The sequence below is a fragment of the Lichenostomus cassidix genome, chromosome 3 (assembly GCF_008360975.1).
Source record: "Lichenostomus cassidix isolate B80296 chromosome 3, HeHo_3.0, whole genome shotgun sequence".
NCBI classification, from domain to species: Eukaryota; Metazoa; Chordata; class Aves; order Passeriformes; family Meliphagidae; genus Lichenostomus; species Lichenostomus cassidix.
This window is the reverse complement of record NC_139483.1, coordinates 11,397,454-11,420,260: the sequence shown is the minus strand read 5'-3', so window position 1 is coordinate 11,420,260 and position 22,807 is coordinate 11,397,454. Positions and strand designations below refer to the sequence as shown.

Genomic DNA, 22,807 nt, shown 5'->3' with positions numbered 1-22,807 from the left:
GCTTTGTGGTCCCCTGCAGCTGGCAGGGTGGTGGCACCAGCATGGGGGGGGCAACATGCCCATCTCAGGGTGACTCTGTGCACTGGGGTGGGGGTTACTGTGTTGGGGTTGCCCTGCAAATAGCACACAGGGCTCCTGCACTAGCAATCACACAGGCAGCTCCCATCTCCCCCATTCCCAGGGGAGAAGCAGAGCCTCAGCTGCAGCCAGACTACAGGCACAGACCCTCTGGACTGCAGGAGAGCCTCTCCCCCTGAGCTGGCAGCAGCCACAAAGATTTGCCCAGTCCCAGCTGCAAGCTCACCTCCCACACACAGCCCTACTGCAGCCCTGCCCAGCTCCCAGCTGACCTGCTCGATGGGGGAAAAATGTCCCAAAAATTGCCAGGTAAAACTGGTAAAGCTAAAGTGATCAGCAGTCAATGCCTTTATTAAAACTACACAACTTTTAGATAAACATTTCAGTTTAAATTTCCAAGCATATCACTGGCCTGCTAACATGAACAGTGGTGTTGGGAATCACCAACACCAGCAGTTCTCATGCTGGATTCCCAGCTCTGTCCCACCAGGAGGAAGGCAGCCAGCCAGGCCCCAGCTCAGGCTGTGCTTTGCCCCAAGCCAGCTGCCAGCAGCAGCATTAACTGGAATGTGTGTGTTACTCTCCAGAGCCAGGTAAGTATTTCTCATCTGTCAGTGCAATAAATTACAGTTGATGCACTTGTATTGAAGTGGCACAGCTACTTTATGAGTATCAGGGGTCAGAAACCTCAGGGACAACCACGCTAATGGCAGAAGAATCTTGGTACAGGAACAAGCTACTGTCTCTTTTGCAACTAGTATGAGCCTGCAGATATAACTCTGATGCATGCTGAGCGGTTTATACTATGCTGTACAGCCCTGGACAGACCTTTGGGGCAGCACAATTCCCTTTGAGCACTAGTGACTAAACCTACAGCACCTGGTACTGTCTGTATGGACTGACAGGAGGCAGGACCCAGCTAGGCAATGTGGGACTGACTCCTGTCTCAGTGCAGAGCTCTTCACTGGCATAAACCAGCCCCTCTTCTAGCCCCATGCAGGGCAGGGGCATCTTCAGAACCTCTCCCTGTGGGAAAGGCTCATTTCCACTTCTGCCTCCTGGACAACGGGTGGCAGAGGGGCTAAGACATGCTAATGGAAGTGCACAAGAGGGCAGGGGAGGGAGAGATGGGGAGTGACACCCCAGACTTATTTTTCCATCAAAAACTGCGTATCACTGCCTGCTTTTAACTACAATGGAACAGCACTGCCACCAGGAACAGGAAAACCTGACCCAAGGAGTTAAGAAGTAGTTGAGGAAAAATAACCCTTGCCGTTCTCACCGAAAAGCAGCACACAGTTGTCTGGGTGTGTACAGGGATATGGAAGACATCCACTCTGACAGCCTGGGCACACATTATTCATGGAAGGGAAGATCAAGCAAAAAAGTAATCTCACACTTTCTGGCTTAAACACCCAAGTCTACAGTTTATGTACATGTGTCATTCCAAGCCTAATAGGAAGTACTTGTGAAGAAGAGGAGGAGGTCCACAGAGGACAGCAGGGATGGGAGCAGAAATTATGTTCAGAAGGAAAAAAAGGTACAGGAAAGATAAAAGGGCACTAGCCTTTCCCATTAAATAGATCTTTCAAAAGGAAGAACAAAAAAAAAATCTTTCATTTTATTTCCAAATGTGTGCAATTACTCCAACACTTGCAGCACATTGTGACTGAAGAGCTAAATAAAAATACCTCTCACTACCTGGATCTTCCATATATTTGTAGTTACAGCCACTGATCGAAAAGGAAAGGCAAAACATGTATTTTCTAGAAAGAACACCTCAAACTCAAGCAAGACAACTGTTGTGAGGAGACATGGCAAAAGCCATTTGCCTACAAATGAATCTCTACATGATCCAAAAACAGCAGCAGTGTTTAAAAGTGAAAGACACATCCTTGGTCATGACACAGTGTCCTAGGAACATCTGTCCTCAGCAGTACCATGACGGATTGGCGAGGCTTTGCTGCGCTTACATTTTTCACCGTTTGGTACTGGCTCCTGGGCTGTTACCACCCCTCCATCCATGTCCAAAAAGAAGCCAACAGCTTCTTCCTTCTGCCGTCACAGATGCTGATGCCAGAAGCTGGAGTTGCCAAGGGTACACATCAGGACTGGAATGGGAATCCCTGACCTCCTCTAGTGCCAGGGACGGAAGAACGGCAGACTGACCCATAGGGAGCGGGGAGGAAAAGGAGAGAGAGGAAGGAAAGGAAAATCTCTGTGCTGACAAGCAGCCAGTCTTCAGTGATGATGCTCATGTTCAGATTTTCCCAGGAATTCCCTAGAAAAGGAAGTGACACAGCAGTGACACTCAGCTCTCCTATACTCTGGTGCATGCTACAGCCTGCAGATCTTCCCATTCCCCTGGCAAACACTATGGCTCAAGCATTTGCAGCTACAGGGGACAGCACTGAGATTTGCTCTCACACCCATCAGAGGCTCCCACAAAAAAATCCAAAGCAACTGCCCAGCAAACAGCTCCTCCAGAGCATCCAGCTCACAGCAGAGACGAGCCAGAAAAATGCTCCCTGATTTCTGGAGCTCCCCTTCCCAAAACGTGCTGTGCAAGGAGGTGGAGAACAAAGGGTGCCCCGGTGCCCAGCCCCGCCCCGCCCCGCCCAGCCGTCATTACCGCAGTATCCGAGGTAGCTCTGGACTCCTGTAGATGTACTTGTGCCGGTAGCCGAGGTCTGTGTGGAAGGGCACAAACTGCACCTTGTAGTCCCGGAAACTCCGCGACGTTGCCGCGATGTTGTAAAGCTGAACCAAGGGGAGGCAGGTGAGGGACTCGTGTTACTCCAACCCAGCTCCCCCACCACCTTTCCTCCCCCTCCAGCCTCATTTCACTACTGATTTACCAACCCCCCAACACCACAGAATCTGCAGTCCCTCTGGGCTATGTACTTCTGCACCTTTGTACTATTGACTTATTGCCTGGCTGCATGTTGTTCTATCCACACCAGTTCCCCCCACCAGATCAGTTTGCAGAGCCACAAAGGGTACCTTTTTTCCCAGATGAAATGGTACCACTGGATCATCCTCAGCATGAAGGATGAGCAGGGAGCATGAAATATATTTCACACTGTAAAACAGACAAGAGTGTCACAAAAGCTCAGAGCAATCCCATAGTTCTCTAACACCAAAACATACATTTTTAAGAAAATTGTAATGACAAACATATCATGTGAGTTATTAACTGCAATTTAAAACCTTATCAGGGCACAATTGATTTGACCTATAGAAAATTTACCAGTGAAAGACATCTTCATAAAATCTGCTTGCTGCTTAGACCATAGAAAAGTGGCTCACTCCACTGTAAAATCATCACCCCCGCCAAGGTCTGGTTTGGTTTCAATACTGGAAATTCACAAATGCTCAGGCTCTTCAATGAAAGACTCAGTGAAAGGAGACAATGTGATTGTCAGGCAATCACAGGCAAGATGGCTTAGGGAAATGCACAGAAATCTTCCAAAACTTTCCATTTTTCCAATGCTACTATTTAATGTGTAAGGTACACTTGAAAAGTAGAAATGGTCTGAACCAAATCAGCATATCAGTAGTCTCTGCTCTCTACGTTGTTATTATGAACAATTAAAAAAGAAAGAGCTCCACTGTGCTGCTCTCAGGGCTGTGAGAATAATTGAAATAACTCCAGTAAGAGCAATGCTGCAACAAAAAAAGCTAGAGAGTGGAGTCTCATGTCTGTCCTCTTTCATGTTTGCCATGCCTCACTGCAGCCACAGCTGAAACCCCAGCAAAGAGGGAACTCACTTCTCATCATTTGCGAATTTAATTCCACTTGTCGTGATGGGGTCAAGGAAGAACCAGTCAAATCCAGGGAAGTATCTGTATATCTGAGAGGAAAAATGTGCATTAGTGGCAGGCACCAGCAGGCCAGTGATACAAACAGCACTAACAGGGCAGGCCAATGACATCCCATAACATCCCCTGCCCGCTGACCACACTCTTTGCAGTGAGAGGGCCCCTGTTCCACCAGCATTATCTTTTCTCCCCTGTTTCAGGTCCATCTTACCAGCCTGCTCAGGAGCAGGCCCTCAGGGTGCTTGCATGGTCAAACTCCCTAGGTATCATGCAGGACGGTTGGCAATGCTTCCTGGAACAGCTTTATCCCAGGACACCTCATCAGCTTGGCTGCATCCAAGGCCTGGACTGGGTGTCTGCTCAGTTCAGAGTCAATTTGCTCCCATGATGGATACATGGCTCTGGTACTGCTCACTGTGTGTTCCCAGAAGCTGCCTTAAGTGTAGTTTTTCACCCCTAGTGTTTACAAGGGCCACCACTGCCCCACAAGTCATGCAGTTAGCTCAGCTACAGTTGAGCTAAAGGCTCATTTCTGTGCACACAATTACATGCCACCAGTGTGAGAGTCACTGTGTACTTGCCACGGAGAAGGGGTGACTCCGCGCCTCCTCCCGTATGTTGGTGAATGGAGATTCCAGGATCAGTGCATCCGGGGGCGTTTCTGAAAAACCAAAGGCAATGTGCTGAAATGCAGGGGTGCAGACAGCCAGCAAGGTCAGGCTCTGCCTCATGAGGGCAGCTGCCACCACGGTGCATCAAGGACAGCTCTGTCACCACCCCAAATGTCTGCAGGAATCTGGGACACCGGCAGGCTGCTGGGAAGAGCATCCACATGCCACACTTACCTCTCTCACAAAGGCGTCGCACCAGATTTGTTGCAACCCTGAAAGAAGAAGGGGCATTGAATTGGCACAGACCCTCTGCAGAGCAGCAGCTCCAGAGGGGGCACAGGTACAGCTCAACAGCCACAAGGTTGATCCCTCACACTGTCCCAGGTCTGGGCAGCCCACAGTGACCTGGGCTCCCACTGGCCTCATATACCCAACATTCCAAATGGTATCAGGGCCTGCATGTTAGTGAACAAGCAAGAGGGGAATGCAGGGGTATAAGTAGAAAGGGGCTGTGCTCCAGACAGCTGGAGTGCAGGATCCCAGGGTTACACTGCAAGGAGCTTCCCTGGCTGGGACAGAAAGCAGCAAAGTCTCCCATATGCATCAACCTAATGGGACAGGGGTATTTCCAAAGTTGCTGAATCCTCCAAGCACAGCACATTTCACAAACCTTGAACTCTAGACTGGCTGCAGTCACTAGAGAACTCAGCTGGGGACCAGTCTCAAGACAGTCTGACTGCAGTGTTGGGAAACATCACAAGCGTGCTCTGACCCAGAAAGGGATTCTGAACAGGACAAAAAATTTAGAGGACAAGCGAAAGAAAAAGGCTTTGTCTTCTCTCAAACAAAGCAGGGTCTTTGGTGTCACAGCAATGAAGATGCACTACCCTGAAACACCTCCCTGTCCCAGCATTTGTTTCACTGCAAGGCAAGGTGCTGTGGTCTTACAGTTTATCTGCACTCAGCTCAACCCAAAGGGAACTCCTGTTTACCCTTTGCTCCTCCACCAGTCACAGGGGCAAGAGCATGTGGTGCTTGCTGAACATGACTGACCTCCAGACAGCCATGGAAAGGGAGGAAGCAGGAATGAAGGCAAAGGTAATTGACACTTTGAACTTCCCTGTGCCTTGCATGACCATGCAAGTATCAGAGGTGGCATCTGCACAAGCACTGATTACACATGGCATGTTTACCATGGATAGGAGGAAACCTTTTGTAAGGACAAGCCACACACAGGTGTGGCTGGTCTGAGACACTCAGAGTACTAGAGAAGTCTGATGTTCTGCTCTGAAGGACAATCTGCAATCTATTATCATGAAGGTCTTTCTAGTGTGAACCCTCTGGACAATGAAGGTTCAAGACCCATTACTAAAGTTGTTCACTGGAGCCCTTCTCACTCTGCAGAGTGCAAAGGGGAAAGGTACCCTCCAGAAATTATGCCACAGATGCCAAGCCAGCCCAGGGATTACATCAAACAGCACCTTCATCCAAGGTCAGCACTTAATGTTCTTCAGAAGCTGCACAGTGCCACTAAGATTAGATGCTTACCCTGTGCCCAGGGAGTGTCCCCATATATAGACAGGGTTGTCTCCACTTCGTGCTTTTATCCAGTCGAAGACATGAAGGGCATCATAGGTCATTCCCCTCTCTGACGGGCTGCCTATTGAGTCACCCCAGCCTGGAACACAAAGAGTCCTGCTGAGAATCGCCCAAACTGCTCAGCAGAGCTAGCCAGCTCTTCCCATGCAGTCCATCTGCAACTGCAAAGGGACCTGGGACGTGGGCAGCTTCTGTTCACTTCACTGTGCACCTCTACAATTTGGGGCTGAAAGCCCTGATCGATCCACAGTCATTTAATCAAGGTAACTGCTATCTGCCAAGGAGTTTTTGTGGATTTAGTCAACAGCAAAACCAGGTACTGGATCTCAAACACTGCTACAATGGTGTTCTTGCATGTACCCACCTGCAATAGCCCAGCTCCCGTACCTCCCCTGCTTTTGCATGCACGTAAGCAATTTGTAACTGGAGTCTCTGACAGCACAGATTGGATGCTTAGGGCCAAAACCCAAGCATGTCTCACAGAGCTGTTGCAACATCAGTTTGTCTGTGCTGTTCAATCAGTGTCCTCCAGCAATTTTCCACCCTCCTGACTGTTTTGGCTCTGTAACTATTGCAGTACATGTATACATTGTATGCTCAACAGCCAGAACCCCACATCCCTTCTGATACCTAATAACCAGCCAGAGAAGCAGCTGCCAGCAGGACTGAAAAACAGGGCAAGCTCCTACAAATAAACCTCTCCCAGACATCTTGTTGACAAAAATGCAATGGATTAATTTTTTTTCCTGTATCTACAGTGGCATTACACTACAACCACAGCTTAAATACTAAGGTAAAAAAGGAGCAGCAGATGCCTGACTGCTGGTTAGCAAATCATTTACTGTGTCTTATCTCACCTATGAGCTTTTAAAAGGAAGTAAGTGCAAGTTCAGTTCCCTGTGTGACCTTAGGAGAGTCAACTAGATCTTATCCAAAAGGACTACACCTAGGCAAGCCTATCAGCTTCCATATGTGCACCTGGAGGGTGCCTTAAGTGGATGCTGTGACAGCCTGTGTGCCTGGCTCACTCTCTGCTCCTTAGCTCCCAAATCAAGCCCTGTGCCTGAGGACAGACAGGAGCCAGAGTCCACCCAGCTGGACATCAGGAAGCAGTGCTCCAGATGAAGGCACTGGAAAGAAATTTCTGGAAATTCTTTGGATACCCATAAGGGGAAAAAAGAGAAGCAATAACCACATATAATTAGCTGGCAGCAAGTGTTTATAGAAGAAGCCCACATACCTCGATAGTCAAACGTCACCACATGGTACCCAAGGGAGCTGAGAACCTGGAGAAGGCAGAGAAGCATTCAGAAATCCATTTCAGAGTCTTGCACACCAGCCATGCTCTTGCATCAGGCCAAGGTGCAGGGATTCATTTTATAACATTATTGACATGTTAAAGGGCCAATTTACAGCTTTTCACTGTAGCAGGCACAGACTTTCCAAAGGCAAAGGCTTTCCAAACACTAATCACCTCAGCCCACTGGTTTTACTGTGTTTGTTTCCTGGACCTCATATCAGGCAACCTAAGATGTTGATAATCCCTTTAACAACTTTGACCTTAACATCTGCAAATATCCTACTGTTTCCCCTACAGAGACTTTCATGTTTTGCAGTGAAATAGTACAACTGCTTCAATTATACTACTTAAATTAGCATAAATGGAAGCATAACATGTAGGAGTCCATTGCAAAAGGCTTAAATGTATAGATCAAAAATGTGCAATTGCTCTATTATGAAGATTAATGTTAGAGACAATGGCAATCTGTACAAAATACATAAAAAGCAAGTAAACCCACTCAATTTTAGATCAACTTGCTTGGAAAAAGTGCCTTGGTAAAAACCATACTAGCACTCCAAGCTACCATTGCTTGATATGAACCTAACAGCTCTGTGGTAGATAAAAGTCAAAAAGTCACAAAAGGATTAAAATGTTGCTCTTGAGGTCTCTGTATGATACATGATTTTAAAAAGTAACATTAGTATTACTCTACACTCTAAAGAGGAAATCTGTAAATATAAAACCAACACTGTTTCCAGTGGTACTGGGACTATCCTAGTCTACAAGTGAAATGACACCTGTCAGCTGAGCATTACTTGTACCACAATTTCAAGAGATTATGTATATTGGGTAGGTTTTATAAACAATTAAACATTTCACAACCACTTTGTGACACACAGCAGCAAGTGGACCTTACAGAGACAACTGGAACCTGACTGGAAAGGGAGAGAGCACTTCCATCGTCCCACTAGAAACTAAACGGTGACCTGAAGATGGAAAGACAGTAACCTCATGTATATATCCCACAGTTTGCCCCACTGCTTGCTGGCATTCCCTTGAGAAAAACATGTGACATCATGCTCACCCTTGCAGCACTTAGCTGTGGTTTTAATGCCATTTCCTCCCCATAAATTGTTTGGAATTTCTATTAGCAGATGCAACTGCAACAACTGCAACTACAAAGTCACTCAAAGCTCCTTTGCTATTCAGGTCTCTTCAAGCAATTCCCATGAAATTCCCATTCCTCTTTCTTGGGATCTAAATCCTTCAGAGGGTTTCCACTGGAGGTGACAAGGTCCATGCAGTGTGCACTTCCAGGGCAAATGCCCTTTACAGCATAGGTGTTAAATATGCCATAGTCCCCCTCTGGGATATACATTCAGAAGTTACTGTTTCTTCAGCATCCTCTTGCAAATAACTGTGCCAACAGCACAGAGGTGTAGTTGTGTTGTACATAAATGCCACTGCAGCCTACATAACAGCATAATAATCACGTAAAGTATTAATTAACAAATTAGGTGCTGCAGGACAGCTCTTTCCAATGGAATCACTGTATAACATTTTTATATGTTCACTTACACGTTGGACTCCCTGACTGGACATGCAGAACTTCCTGCATAGTTTGGCTTTTAGATTGAAAATGTGATTTTACTGCTAAGATATAATACACAACCTCACCTTTTTCAGGCCATAAAAAATTAATCTCTTGAGAGTTCACCTATCTTCTGTTCACCTATCTTCTGTTTGTTATGTGTTGGCTGCCTTGAAGGCCTATTAAAAGCACCAACAAAAAGGACATCAACCCAAACTGTTCCATTCTGCTGGAATACACACAAACCTGGAGTGGGTCTGGTAAGCCCATGTGTGTGTCCACATGTGAGCAACTGACTGAAAAAGACAAGCTAAGCATCTTGCCTGGATATTCTCAGAAGCAAAAAATACCAGACCCAGGAACAGAAACCTTGGGGTTTGGTAAACTGTGTTCTCTGTGTATGTACACACAGAAACACATCAAATCCATGAGTATTCTGAAACACTGCTACTCTTGTCCACCAAAATCAAACCAAATTCCTCTGCCTGTCTTGGCCAGCACAAAATGCATCCCAGCACAGGCTGGTTCCCAAAAAAATGACCAAATAGATCATCATACACAAAATAGATCACCATACACGACAGTCTCGTAAACCAATTTTCTGCAATTTAGCTCATCTTTTTTTTTTCTTAAAGGAAATGAAATATCACCTGCCTCCATGGGGCTGCTAAACAGTGTCTTCCAAGCAATCTGAATTTAAAAGACTTTGCAGCAGGGGATCTTGCATTGCATTGCAATAAAGCTTTATGAGTGCCAACACTGACACAAATTATAAAGAGAAGAAAAAACAGACTCAGACCTCTCTGAAATGAACCAGCAAAACCAATTATGGCTCTTTTAGAAACACATTATATGAGATCAAGAAATTGTGTGTGAGAATTTCAAAAGACCGTTTAATAAAATTAATTACTCCAAAAGTCATTAGACAAAACACTCAAAGCAACTGAGACTCTCTGTTCTCACTTAACTCACACCATAATGCTACACCTGGGAAATTCATTGGGTTTTCTACAAAACCTTCTGCACTTGAGATGGCACCACTCATACAAATGCACTGTGCCATGAGTAAAGGGGAAACCCAGGCTGAATACTATTAAATGGTACCTTAATTTTGTACACTAAGTTAATCAATCAAATTGTGGCTGTAATTAAATAAAACTTTTGTTTTTTCCCAGAAACTGCGTTGGTTAGCTCAGTTGGAGCTGGCAGTTAACAACAGCAAATAAAACACCTTTCAAACATCTTTGAAGATGGAGAAGTGTGTTCACAGCTCCCTCTTTCCATACAGGCTTCTTATTTAAAGAACAGTGAGAGCCCCAAGACCTGTGCCTGCTGGCAGTGGGCTGTTATGATCAGTCTTCTCAACTCTGTGCACACCTCATGTGTTCATGCAACTGTTTGGACAACACGGGCAGCCACTTACCTTGTAAAGCTCCACCCGGTGATCCCCTCCTCTGGCAAGAGTGATTCATGAAGAGAAAAGGAGAGAAAAAAAAGGAAAAGCATGAAACAAACCAACCAACCAAACAGAAACAAAAACAAACCAATAGAACCAAACTAACCATATGTGAGCATTTAAGTTTCCAGAAACATACTTCCCAATTGCCTCAGGCAATTTAACAAAAACATGTCAATCAGCAGAAACCATAACTGCTTTGTCACAGGCTTCAAGGAGACAGCCAGGCTTTGCTGAGCTATGCAGGTAACAATTTTGAGGTCAACTTCTCCATGCAAATCTCGCCTCACAGCACATAAAAATGAATTTTTCAACTCACTCTGCTATCTGCCTTTTCCAAAGCCTGTAATACATCCAGAACAGCCTGTCCCTTTTGGCTTTGCATACTCTGAGCTCTTGCCACAAGAGCTGCCCCCAGCCAGGAGCCCTGACTCTCCAAAGTGTGATGCTCCCAGCAGAAATCATGACATTAAGCCAAGCAGGTGGCCCTTGGATTTCCTCAGCTGGCTCCAAGCATAGGGAAAGAAAGGACATGTGCAAAAACTGAGCAGAGAAAAGCAGAGCTGAACACTGTAAATAAGTCCAGGGGAAGAATCTGCTTGATATATGGGATGTTTATATATATAAATTGAAATCTAGACAATGGAAAGGAATGTGAATGTGCCATTACATACTTTGAAATATGGCTAATCCATACTCAAACTTTAGTATTGATATTAGCGTAAATGTACTCTTGCACTCATCAAAACTCTAGAACTTTCATACTACGACTGGCTTGGCCAGTGTAGACTTCTAAACCAAAATGCCAAATCTCCAGACTTCCCTCTAACACCACATGCACTTGCCAGCCAAAAGCCATCAGCTCCAACCATGCTACAAAATACGTAATGCAGTCAAAAACACTCAGGGCAAAATGCAAGGGGTTGCTTCTAAGTGATTTTGAATCATGCAAGCTCAATCATCATGAAGATGATGACCCACTTGCTTGAAAAGTCACCTTTCACATGCATACATTTGTGCTTTATCATGCTTTCCTTAAAGTGTAACATGATTTTTTTCTGAGGGGATCAAGTAAACATAACATTTTTGCTTCAGCCCCAGATCACTCAAGTCAAAGCAGAAGCCAAGACAGTGCTTTTTACTCATGGCTCATGCAGCCTGCAGCAGTAAAGCAGCCCTTGGACAAGTGACTGAAATGTGCAGCACAGAAACATACAGAGATACACATTAAATCTGAAATGGCCAAGCCAAGACACCTCCAGCTCCTCCAGTGCACAGAGTGAAATGTGAAATAACGTACTGAGCTAGGGATCAGTTTCATATCTGAGTAGAACCTCGGGGACTCAAAAAGAAAATCAAATCAATATGCACACAACTGGCCCCAAATGGCCACCATTAAGCAGCAGAATAGCTTCCATTAGTATCACTTGCTACACCCAATAAAGGCAAAAAAACAAGTGAAGAAGTATTTGAAGAACAATACTACAATTTGATTAAAACTTGCAATGCATCAGCACAGGAAGGCAAGGGCAGTTTGCAAAAAAAACATCTGTTCATGCATTTCCTAGGTTGCAGCACTCATCTTCCACACCATGCCCTTGTACCAAGAAAAGCACACTGCTAAGACAAGAATTTAGGTGAAAAATGTTCTTGTGATGTAGAAGCTAGCAAACCTTCACTAGCAGCACAACTAAAATAGAGTTTCTTTACATCATGGAACTTGTTTTCCTGCAATGTTTCTGCTCTTTCAGAGTATCTATGGGTAGACATCAGCTTCAAAAGAAATGCACTGACACTCAAAACTCAGAAAGGGGTTGATATTCTTTTGTGAAATGCATATTTGTAAGGAAAAAGACCATGTTCTAATAAACAAAAGCACTCTAACATGTGGACAGCTGGCAAGAACAACATGATCCTGAGAAATATTCAGGGAGCTGCATTAATTAAATTAATTAAAACTGCATTAATGGTTTTTAGCATCCAGTAATAATGGACAGAAAGCTAACCTACTACTTTAGCCAACACACAGTCAACTCTAACATGACAAATTTTAGAAGTGCTCCTGGTCCAGAAAAACGTCCTGTACATATGCAATAATGAAACAAGATCAGCACATGACCTTCCTCTTTCTTTCTGATTTTCCTTCCTCAGAATGTGTTAACTACTAAAATAAACTCACAAAAGGAACTGGAAGGTTTATTTAATGCCTGTGAGTCACATATACAGAAGCACTAATACTATCCCATGTATCAATTCAGAGACTACTATACTGGAAAGAAGTACTTCTAACCTGATTTAGGAAGGGTCACAGCCTCCTGGCTTCTAGCAGAAGATACAAGGTAAACTACAATATCAGATATCTCTGATAATTGCAATAAATCTATTCCTACATTCAATAAATGGAGAAGGATCATTTCACAAAACATATGTGCCTTCTTTTAAAAAGAGAAGCACCAAGCTAATTTTAGATTTTATTTTGGTTTTAATCATAGAATAGTTTGGGTTGGACGAGACCTTCAAAGGCCATCTATTCCAAATCCCCTGCAACAAGCAGGGACATCTTCAACTAGATCAGTTTGCTCAGAGCCCCATCCAGCCTGACCTTAAATATTTCCATGGATGAGGCATCTACCACCTCTGGGCAACCTGTTCCAGTGTTTGACCACCCTCATTGTAAACAATTTCCTCTTTATATCTGATCTAAATCAACCCCCTTTTAGTTTAAAACCATTATCCCTTGTCCTATCACTATGCCTAAGAAGTTTTTCTCTGTCTTTCTTAACGTGCTGAAGGTGTGACAAGCCAGGAAAACACATGGTGAAAGAAAGCCATCAGTGTTTTGCACCTCACCTTGTTCCCGCATTGCCGTGCAAGTAGAGGATTACAGGAGAGCTGGAGCCCAAAGCCTCTTCAAACCACAGCTGGTCCTTCCCTCGGGCATTCTTCCATAAGGCTGCAGGGACTGTGTGCCTGTGGACAGAAGGAAAATTTACACTGTCCTGCTGCCACTCAACACTGAAGGGTCTGACACTTGAATTCTGAGTTTTTCTGATTACGCACCTCACACACACTTTTCATAAAACTGTCCTGATTAGCTGACAAATGGCCAAATTGAAAAGGCAGTGGCTACAGTTATTTCTACATTTTCACCTCCCATCACCATTGCCTTCAAAACCTAGGTGTGTGCAAGGCTTCAAACTTCAAAGGCACAATTACTGAACTTCCTGCTGCTCTGGAGAAAGAATCTCAATTCCTCAGCTTTTATGGCACTTAATTACTTCAATTAACATACTTATATACCATAAACAAGATTCACCACTAGGTCAGCAGATGTTCAGAATAATCAAAGGCAGTTGGGCTTGGGAAGAACATTCAGTGATTAAGAAGCATATCTGACTCCACAGACAATCTGAGGCAAAGGAAGGGCCTGAAGTCTAAGGAGGAGATCATGTGTTTTGTTTTCAGACACAAGGTTCTTGAAGGTGTAACATTTTAGCTGACAAAGCTACAATCTACAAGAGTCAGGAATTTTTAACTCACAGCTGTTCTTCTGCAGATAACACAGCTGGGTAGCCTGCTAGAAAGAATTTAACACCGGTGGAACACAAAGAGGAATGACAGACTAGACAGAAGGTAGGCAATTAAACTGGATAATTAGAATACAAACACAAATCAAGTACATGCCCAAAACCATCTCAGTTGTTGAGAAGGGGCTGGCTGACAGCTATCAGAAGTCATTTAAGTACTCACATGTCTCTTCCCCTGAAAGACAGACAAGCTTCCATCTACCACACCAATCCTTCCCAGATCTTAAGCTCAGAGGACAAACTAACAAGAGGAAAGCAATGTAGAAAGTCTAGTTGCTTTCATGCAGCCAGCAGACACTAAGGTCTTGAAGAGGTAAAATGCCTCAATAACTGTGAGACTCAAAAGGTCTCAAAAGGTCAAACTGTTCTGCCCCAAGACTTTTGCAAACTTATGAACAAAGCAGGCTGAGGATGTTGTTTCAACAAGTCTACCAAACACTGGACCTTGCACTGGCATTAAAAGCAAGGCTCCAAATTTTTGTGAAAATTTCCCATAAATATCAAGACAAATGACAGCCTCTGAATTGCCACCACAAGCTGGAAGGTCTGTTTTATAAAGATACACAGTACACTTGTAAGAGAAACAAAAACACAAACCTCAAGACTGCAATATAAACCTCTTTAACAGCTTAACAGGCAGAATTTTAATTCTTCAAGTGAAGACTCAAACCACAATTTATCAGCCTATACTGGAAAGACTGAAGTTTTCAAGTTTCTAAACATATCTTTCACCAAAATTTACTTAAAGGAAAGGAACTGTCTTAATGATAATTATAAGGATATCTCTATCCCATTTAAAGGTTGTGTACCCTGTGAAGAGAAAACCGCTACTGCATTAAAGGACACATCCAAGTTACACAGCTGAAAACTCCAAATCCTACACCTCACAGATCAAACATCACTGGCTGTATTCAGGAACACCTCCTTCCCTCCATACCTGACATGATCCTGGGTAACACAGAGCTAAAATGAACTGTCCCTGTCTGGGACCAGAAAATCTTCTTTGTGAGAATGGAATGACAAATGAGCTCTGACACTGTCACTTGTTTTGTTAAGAGAGTAAACTGTGTGTTCCGTTCTCACCCACTCTCCAAATCTTACATATGTTTTATGAATATTCCTCCACAGAATATTCCTCCTCCTACTCTGAACACTTTGATCTGTTTTCCTATCTTCCCCCACATGTATTTTGCAAAATAAAATATGAATCAGAGCTGAATGACAGAACGTCTGACTCCTTGGGTCTGGTCTGATCTGGAGGCAGGATCTTTGTAGTGATGCAGACCTGTAACCTTTATGGTTTCAAATTTTGATGTTTCTCTAAATGCACAGGTTGTCTGACTGTGTCTTCTGCATTACTGATCTGAGCTCAGATGAGCCCCAGAGATTTGCATACTTTTCAACATGAACTCGGTCACTTGGCAGAGGAAAATACAAACATCCACAAATGAGAGCATGCACAGCAAAAAGACTGAATAGGCAACACTGAGAACAAAAAGAAGGATAAAAATGCATGGCACATACTGCACAGAACTGGCTTCCTTACCAGACTCCAATGGTTACATCCTCCTCTGGCTGCAAGTAATAATTACAGGTGTGGTTTAAACCTTGATCCTGTGGTCTTTTCAAGTCAATGAAATATGGGACCCTCACTGAAATGAAAAAAAAAAAAAGCATTTTACTTTTAACCTTTATTTTCTTACAAAACTGCTAAGCCAAGGCACTGGAGAGTTGTACAAACTGGTCCACTGTGCTGGGAAGACCTTTTTGTAAAGAAGGATGAATTAGCTACAGCTGTGATTTAAAACATGAACAGGAAAGAGCACAAGGTAAGAAGACACAAGCAACCAGCAAAAAAACAGGGAGCAGGCTAAAATTAAGAAAATGTTTGGGAGAGAGACAAAGCTTCCTCTAACACACATTTAACCATCTCTGTCCAGCCTGCTTTATAAATCTCTACTTCATCAATGGGGTGGGTTAGCTGACTTGGCAAACCTATGACTCAAACTTTTCTCATAAAATGGAGCTCCACTTCAGCAGAACCAGGAAGTCTGTCTCCTTGAGATTTAGTGGTACAGCAATTAACATACCAAAGCTTTCGTGCTATTGACACAAGAAACACTGATAATGGTGACAATCAAATCTCACTTCACTCACCCTCTAAAAAAACAAACTTTACACAGACATAAAAACCAAAGCAAACAACAGCCGATGTTAACCTGACAAATCTGGACCCTCAGACTGCAAATCTATATCTGTGCAAGTCTGTCTGTTTTCATGCAAAAGCATTTGGAAGAGTCCCAGACAAGCCATGCATGGCACCAGAAACCTGTTGGGTCTCACCAGGGCAGTGGATCCTCCAAGAGGATGGCAAGTTCTGCAGTGAGGTCTGGACAGGCACACAAGTCACTTCTAGCAGTGCTCAGGGAAAATTGTGCAACTTCTCTGAGCCTTTGTGGTGGTTTAACCTTTGTGGTGGTTTATTTACAAGGCCAGAAATTCAGGCCTTGGATCCTTTGTATTCCCAACTCCAGAACCCCAGGGGTTGCCCTCGAGTCATCCCAGGTACCTTTTGCCAGAGACTCCAGGAAGGACCATTGTCCCCAGCTGCAGCATAGAGCACATTTTTACATCTTGTTCTGTCCTGACTGGCCCAAGGGCCACTGTGTGGGCAGACTCCTATCTGATCTGTTCAAAGGCTTGCTGTTGTTCAGGCCCCCACTTGAAATCATTCTTCTTCCATGGCACAAGATAGAGAGAGCTTACAGTCTGGCTGTACTCTGGGATATACATCTTCCAAAAACACACCATGTCTAGGAAAGCCTGTGTCTCCTTCTTGCTGGTCACTGGGACATAGCTGCTATTCTGTTGACAACATCCATTGGAATCTAATGGTTTTACTCCTAAAAACTGAATTTCCTGGGCAGGTCCCTTGACCTTACTTTGTTTCATGGCAAAGCTGGCCCTTGAGAGGATCTACATTGTTTTCTCCCTTTTCTCAAAAGCTTCCTCTGCTGTGTTGCTGCACACAATGATGTCACTGATGTACTGCAAGTGTTCTGGAGCCTCATCCTTTTCCAATGCAGCCTGGATCAGTCCATGGCAAATGGTGGGACTGTGCTTCCACCCCTGGAGCAGTCAGTCCCAGGTGTACAGCCCTCCAGGTGAAGGCAAACTGTGGCCTCCACTCTGCTACTAAAGGAATGAAGAAAATTGCATTAGCAATGTCAGTGGTGGCACCACTGATATTTTACCACCATGCAGTTCAAACCTCAGGGTACCTCGTGGTGTGAACCCTCTCTCTTGAGCAGAGAGGTGCCTGCTCCCAATAGCATTGGCTCTGGTCTGTACTGGTGGGACAAGGGACATTTTCTTCTTGAATTGCTGGTGGTCCTCTTTAATTTGGTCTTAAATATCCTCTTTAATTTAAATTTTTTAATTCCTTGGACATTGTTTCCATGGATGAGATGCAGGCCTGTACCAGGGAGGAGATGGTTTCTTCATAGAGCTGGAGTTTGGTAACCAAATCGTCCACTTTTTGTTCTCCTCCTTTCCACAACATCACTGCCAATGAGTTGACACATGACACTGGTGTGCTCCACAGGAGCTTCCAACACATGGTTTGAGTACACTGGATGTCATCTGGGTTTATGGGGGATTCCTCCTTCTTTGAACCCTTATAGATCACCTCCAGCACAGCTGGTTCCCTCAGATATTGGATACCTTGCTCCATGGTGTTCCACTTGTCTCAGTGCACTAAAAGGTCATCCTTTCAAAGGTATCTTTCCCCCATCCACGACAGGAGCAACTTCCAGAAGCTGGGAGTTTCCAGTCTTTTCCCAATCACCTGGTCCATGCCTGCATCCTGAGACAGGGACCCTAATTGCTGGGCTTCCTTGGAGCAGCCAGGTAACCAGGGACTCACCTCCCAGCTCACCTGGGGGTTGGGATCAGGTGATTATCTCTGGCCCTGCCTCTTCCTCTGGTTGTGAGGGTCCAGCTTCCCCTTCATCACTCACTATACAAACTGATTTTGTCTTGGATGTTTTGTTCTGTACAGGGCTGACTGCTACTGGCCCAGGTTGCCCCTCTGGTTCAGCTGCAGTCTGAGAGGCCACAGGGCCTGTTGGTCTGCTTTCCCTCCCCTCTCCCTGAGGGTGCTGTGCGGTAATGAGCAGTGTCCAGTAATCAGCTGCCACACATTAAAGCAACTTCCCCCTCTTTGGAACTGCCATGGTGATTTTCTTCCAAATATTCTGCCACTTTGTCAGGTCCTGTACTTCTTCAGGGGTGAACTTCCAAAACCACTGAAGCAGAATACTCTTTCAAAAGCTGGCCCATCTTCTCCCACTCTCCATGCGACTCATGACTATCCACCCCCAGAGCAGGTTTCTGGGCAACTTCCCTAGAAAACTCTGTCCTGACTCTAAACATGTTGTAGACCATACTGAGGAAACCTGGCAGACACAGCAACAACAACATGCTACAGGACAATTATTTTGGTCACTCAGGAATGAATAGAGGCAGGAACTTCAGGGAGATCTAACAAAGCTCTGCAAAAGCAAATTAAAACCTTCACTGAAACCTGCACTATTCAGGTGACCTAGCTGTCAGTTCTGACAATCAAAGCACAAGAGCTGCCCTGCACATGTGCACACCTCACAGCAACCACGACCCAAGGTGTGAGAACATGCAAAGCATGCAATCAAAATTACACAAGTTATATAAAAACAACATATCCATAATTGATCCCTCTAGCTTCTACAATCAGAGGAAGATATTTCTCAAAATTTCATTACAAAACACAAGTGAGGTTTAAATGCAAATTTAGATTGATGGATTTAATTTCACTTGCTTGCTGTCTCTTGATGCAACTTTGTTGAACCCTTCAGAAAAATGCATCTGACATATCACACAGTTTTAGTGCAGGAAACCCTTTTGGCTGAAAATTGGCTTCAGTTGGTCACTATTTCTATAAAGACATGCTCCAACAAGCACCAGTACCACAGAGAATGCTTTCCAAACCACAGTCTGGGGAACTTACGTGTGAAAGTTCATGTCTTTCATGAGCTGTTCACATGTAGGGTGAAAGTGAAGGCAAACAAACTAAAGACAAAAACACTCCTCCCCTTCTCCCCTCACCCACCCAAACAGACTGAGTCACTTACCAAAGTTTAGGAAGACCAGCTTTGCCTGAATAGCAGGGCAAAGTTTTACTAGAAATGGGATGGCTATGTACATTCCCAGCAACCAGAGTATTAACTTCCTCAATCGAAACCATAATCCGTATCGCCTGTATAAAAGAAAAAAAAAGAGCTGAATACATCAGATTTTTTACACAGCAATTCTCACAATGATCTGTGTGCTTGGTGTTTTTGAAAATCTGGTCATTTACACTATTAAAAAAATCTAATTTTAAACAGTTTGTGCAGCCTCAGTTGTTTGAGAGAAGCAGAAGTAACCAAAACACCAGCTGATGATATGCAGCTTAGAAAAGAGGAATAGAAACTCCCAACTGATTACATTTTAAAAGACTCTGTAACAAGAGCTTTTTTTTCCTGCTGACTTAACAGATTTCAGAATCTCTAGAAGGCATATCACATGTTCATCTCCAAAAAACAGCCAGACTGTACTTCCCATTTAGATCACTATCAGACCTGGTTCAGTTAGATTTTCACATATTTTGAGGAACTATGTGTAATGAGACTGATAAAAGTTACACCTGATCTCATGTATGGACTGGAGCATACACTCTGCCTTGTCCAACTAAATGTGTTCATACCTCTCAATGCCCTGGAGAGCAAGCCTTTCTAAGTTGAAAGACATATTAAATTTCATAATCTGCAGCATTATTCTCTATGAGTTCAGAATAACTTTGGAACAATTGCCCCAACACTTTATTCTCTCTTGAGTATTCTGATAGGGAAGAATAAGCTACCAAAAAAATTTTTACCAACAACAAAAAAGAAAGCCAAACATAAAAAAAAAAAAAAAAAAAAAAAAAAAAAATCAGGTAACACACAGCAGCTAGTTAAGCAATGTATCTCAAAATTCCCTTTATTGTATCAGAATAACTATCAAATACACACTCATATGTATATCTATATATGCACATGTGTTTACATAAAGATGTACTTGTTCAGTTGACTAACATTTCATGTGCACTGAGGTTTCTCAACCAGCCCTGCAATCAAGAACTACAATTCATGGGAAGCCTTCAGGTCACACAATTCCTGTTGCTTTTCAGCAGACAGTCTTGAGCAAGAATGATGTTCCATGCCAGTGAGCAAACAGTTCTCAGTATTGGGAACTGCAGGCAGCTGAAAGCAGAGAACAATTTTTCCAAAAGGCATGAAATTACTAATCTCCCATTTGGCAATTTTCAGAGCTGACACACTGAACTTGTTCCACACTAGTGCTATGAAGGTTTGGCCACTGTCAGCTAGTTTAAATTGTCAAATAGAGAGCATAAAAGTTTAAGCATTTCTACAAGAAATATGAGTGTACACACAGAACCAGAATGGAAATAGTTTAATCATGCATGAAAATCTTCAAAATCTCAATAGCTTTTGTAGTGCAAAAGCCAAGATTCTCAGGAACAGTTTTCCAGCACAGCAAAAAGGGAGACATTCCAATCTCCCCCACTCAGCTAAGTTTTTGGCATGATTGCTAGGGTGCTCACAGGGAATAGGCTATCCTTCTATTAATCCAAAACCTGCCTCCACCACACTACTACCTACCTACAAGTACCTGTCTGCTTCATTTCACCCTGCAACCACATCCTGGACTTCAGAAACATGTACTGTCAAAATGAAGGCCCTTTTCTTCACAGGCTAGTGCAACCGTCATTTTCCAAGAGGGGGAAAAATATATTACTGAGACACTGTCACCCAGCTGTGGCTGCAACAAGCCCATGCTGAAAGGTTCAACAGATTTTTATATTTCCCACAGCAAATTTGACAGCAGAGCTAAGGAACTCCATCAAGGCTTCCAGAGACATTTCCACACCTCAAGCCCAGCTTCCTACAGTAGTAAGAAAAGCAGAAACAGCAAAGAACTGGCAGAGGAAATGGTACAAAACAGGGGCTTCAGAAGAATATTAGTAAATACCAAAGCCTCAGACTAACCCACTCCTGCTTACAACTCTGGGGAAAAAAAAACCCACACAACATTTTGTTTGGGCTAATCACAGCTGATCATAGCTCCCTACTCTCAGATTAAAACACAGCCACACCAACATCAGCACCTACCACCTATTTTCATAGCTGGAATGGATTTGTGGAAGAGTGTGGGACAAGAGATCACTAAAGGGTAGCTGACATTTATCTGCTGAGCAATTGGAATATAGCTTAGCTCTCTTCAGTGAGAAAAGTGTGTTTTTGTTAAAACTTTCTGTCTCATTTTTTTACTTAGATCTACTCACAATCATCTATCCTCAATGGTGAAAAGGGAGTGGTTAAAGCTAAAAGTGGAGGTAACTAATTTTGGAGTGTCCATACCTTCAATTGTCTTAAACCAAGACACACTGCCATCATCACCTTCCCAGCAAGAACCAGAGTACAGGTGAGCAGCCAGGCAGGATGGGACTTTCCAGCAAGTTTTCCTGGCTGGATTATACTACAGCCTAAAAGAACCTGGGGGACTTTTGCATGTGCCAGGATTTCAGTTCTACAGAACAAAACGTCCAGTTGCCTAGGAAGACAACAGAGCCAGGTCTGAACTCCTCCAGGCACAACCAGAGCACATCAAAACATGGGCTCTTCAGAGATCTGAGTGGCAAAGAACTTCCAGCCACAAGCTGGAACCAGGAACAGAAAACACTGAGGATGACATTGTCCAAGTAATGCTGTCAGAGCTCAGGAATTATATTATTCCAGTTTCTCTTTTTTGGAGACTGAACTGAGGCATCCCTCCCTTTGTTCCCATGCCCCATGTCAGATGCTAATCAGCAACATGACATTTACACCTCATCTCCAGGGAGATGTCTACTTACAATGTAACCAGGGCAAAGCTTCTATCCACCAGACAGCTTTTCTCCTGATAAATCCAAGAATACGTGCTGAAGTACGTAATTATGAAATTACCAGGTAAATCTTCAGTGAGCAATTTAGCTAAATCAAACTCCTCTTGCTCAATAGAAAAGCTATTTAAGGAAATATATGCCCTGCAAAAGGAAATTTTGCTCAGGCAAAAGCAACATACTTGTCACCACCTTTTCACCAGAAAACTCAGCGGGTCCTAGTTGGAAAATACAAGTGATGTAGACAATAAGCAGCTGCAAACTGAAGATATTTAAGAATATCAGAAATTGGTTTCCTGGAGCCATAAAAGCAATGTCTAAAAAAACCCAAAACAACAAAACATTTCACAGAACACCCAACCCCAAGTCAGTCCAAAATAAAACAAAATCCCCCAACATCACATTTTCCTCCCTTCATTTACCACAGGTTTTGCCCACCATCTCAGTTCTGTCCCAACACAGGCAGAATCTGAAGTAGTTTTTGCTTCATGCAGTTTCCTGAAGTGAACAGGAAAAAGCACATTCCCTCTCCAGACATACTTAAATCTGACAGAAGAAAGTCTTTCCTGCAAGTGTGACATCAGAAACAGAAGGTTTTGCTGGTAACTCACACCTGGATGAAGATCCTACATTCACTCAGAACAAGCATATTTTCCATTTGGGCATAGCCTGAGTATCTGGCTGGTGAGGAGAAGCTCAGGGTCCTCTCCTGACAGCTTCTCCTGAGTGTTCCCCCCTCCTCTCCAGAAAACTTGGGAGGT

General features: G+C 43.8%; 1 protein-coding gene across 1 annotated transcript in view; it reads right to left on the bottom strand.

Moving 5' to 3' along the window:
* Positions 1-403: 403 nt before the first annotated feature.
* ABHD12 (abhydrolase domain containing 12, lysophospholipase) overlaps positions 404-22,807 on the bottom strand; it is a 38,381-nt gene continuing 15,977 nt past the window's right edge. Inside the window, exons 2-13 of the mRNA XM_085054508.1 lie at positions 19,195-19,319; positions 15,573-15,678; positions 13,290-13,409; positions 10,407-10,437; positions 7,351-7,396; positions 6,060-6,189; positions 4,746-4,783; positions 4,482-4,561; positions 3,850-3,932; positions 3,082-3,160; positions 2,711-2,838; positions 404-2,359 (exon numbers count right to left, since the gene is read on the bottom strand). Coding sequence (XP_084910634.1) covers positions 2,320-2,359; positions 2,711-2,838; positions 3,082-3,160; positions 3,850-3,932; positions 4,482-4,561; positions 4,746-4,783; positions 6,060-6,189; positions 7,351-7,396; positions 10,407-10,437; positions 13,290-13,409; positions 15,573-15,678; positions 19,195-19,319 — 1,006 coding nt within the window. The 3' untranslated portion in view covers positions 404-2,319. The remainder of the gene's footprint in view (positions 2,360-2,710; positions 2,839-3,081; positions 3,161-3,849; positions 3,933-4,481; positions 4,562-4,745; positions 4,784-6,059; positions 6,190-7,350; positions 7,397-10,406; positions 10,438-13,289; positions 13,410-15,572; positions 15,679-19,194; positions 19,320-22,807) is intronic.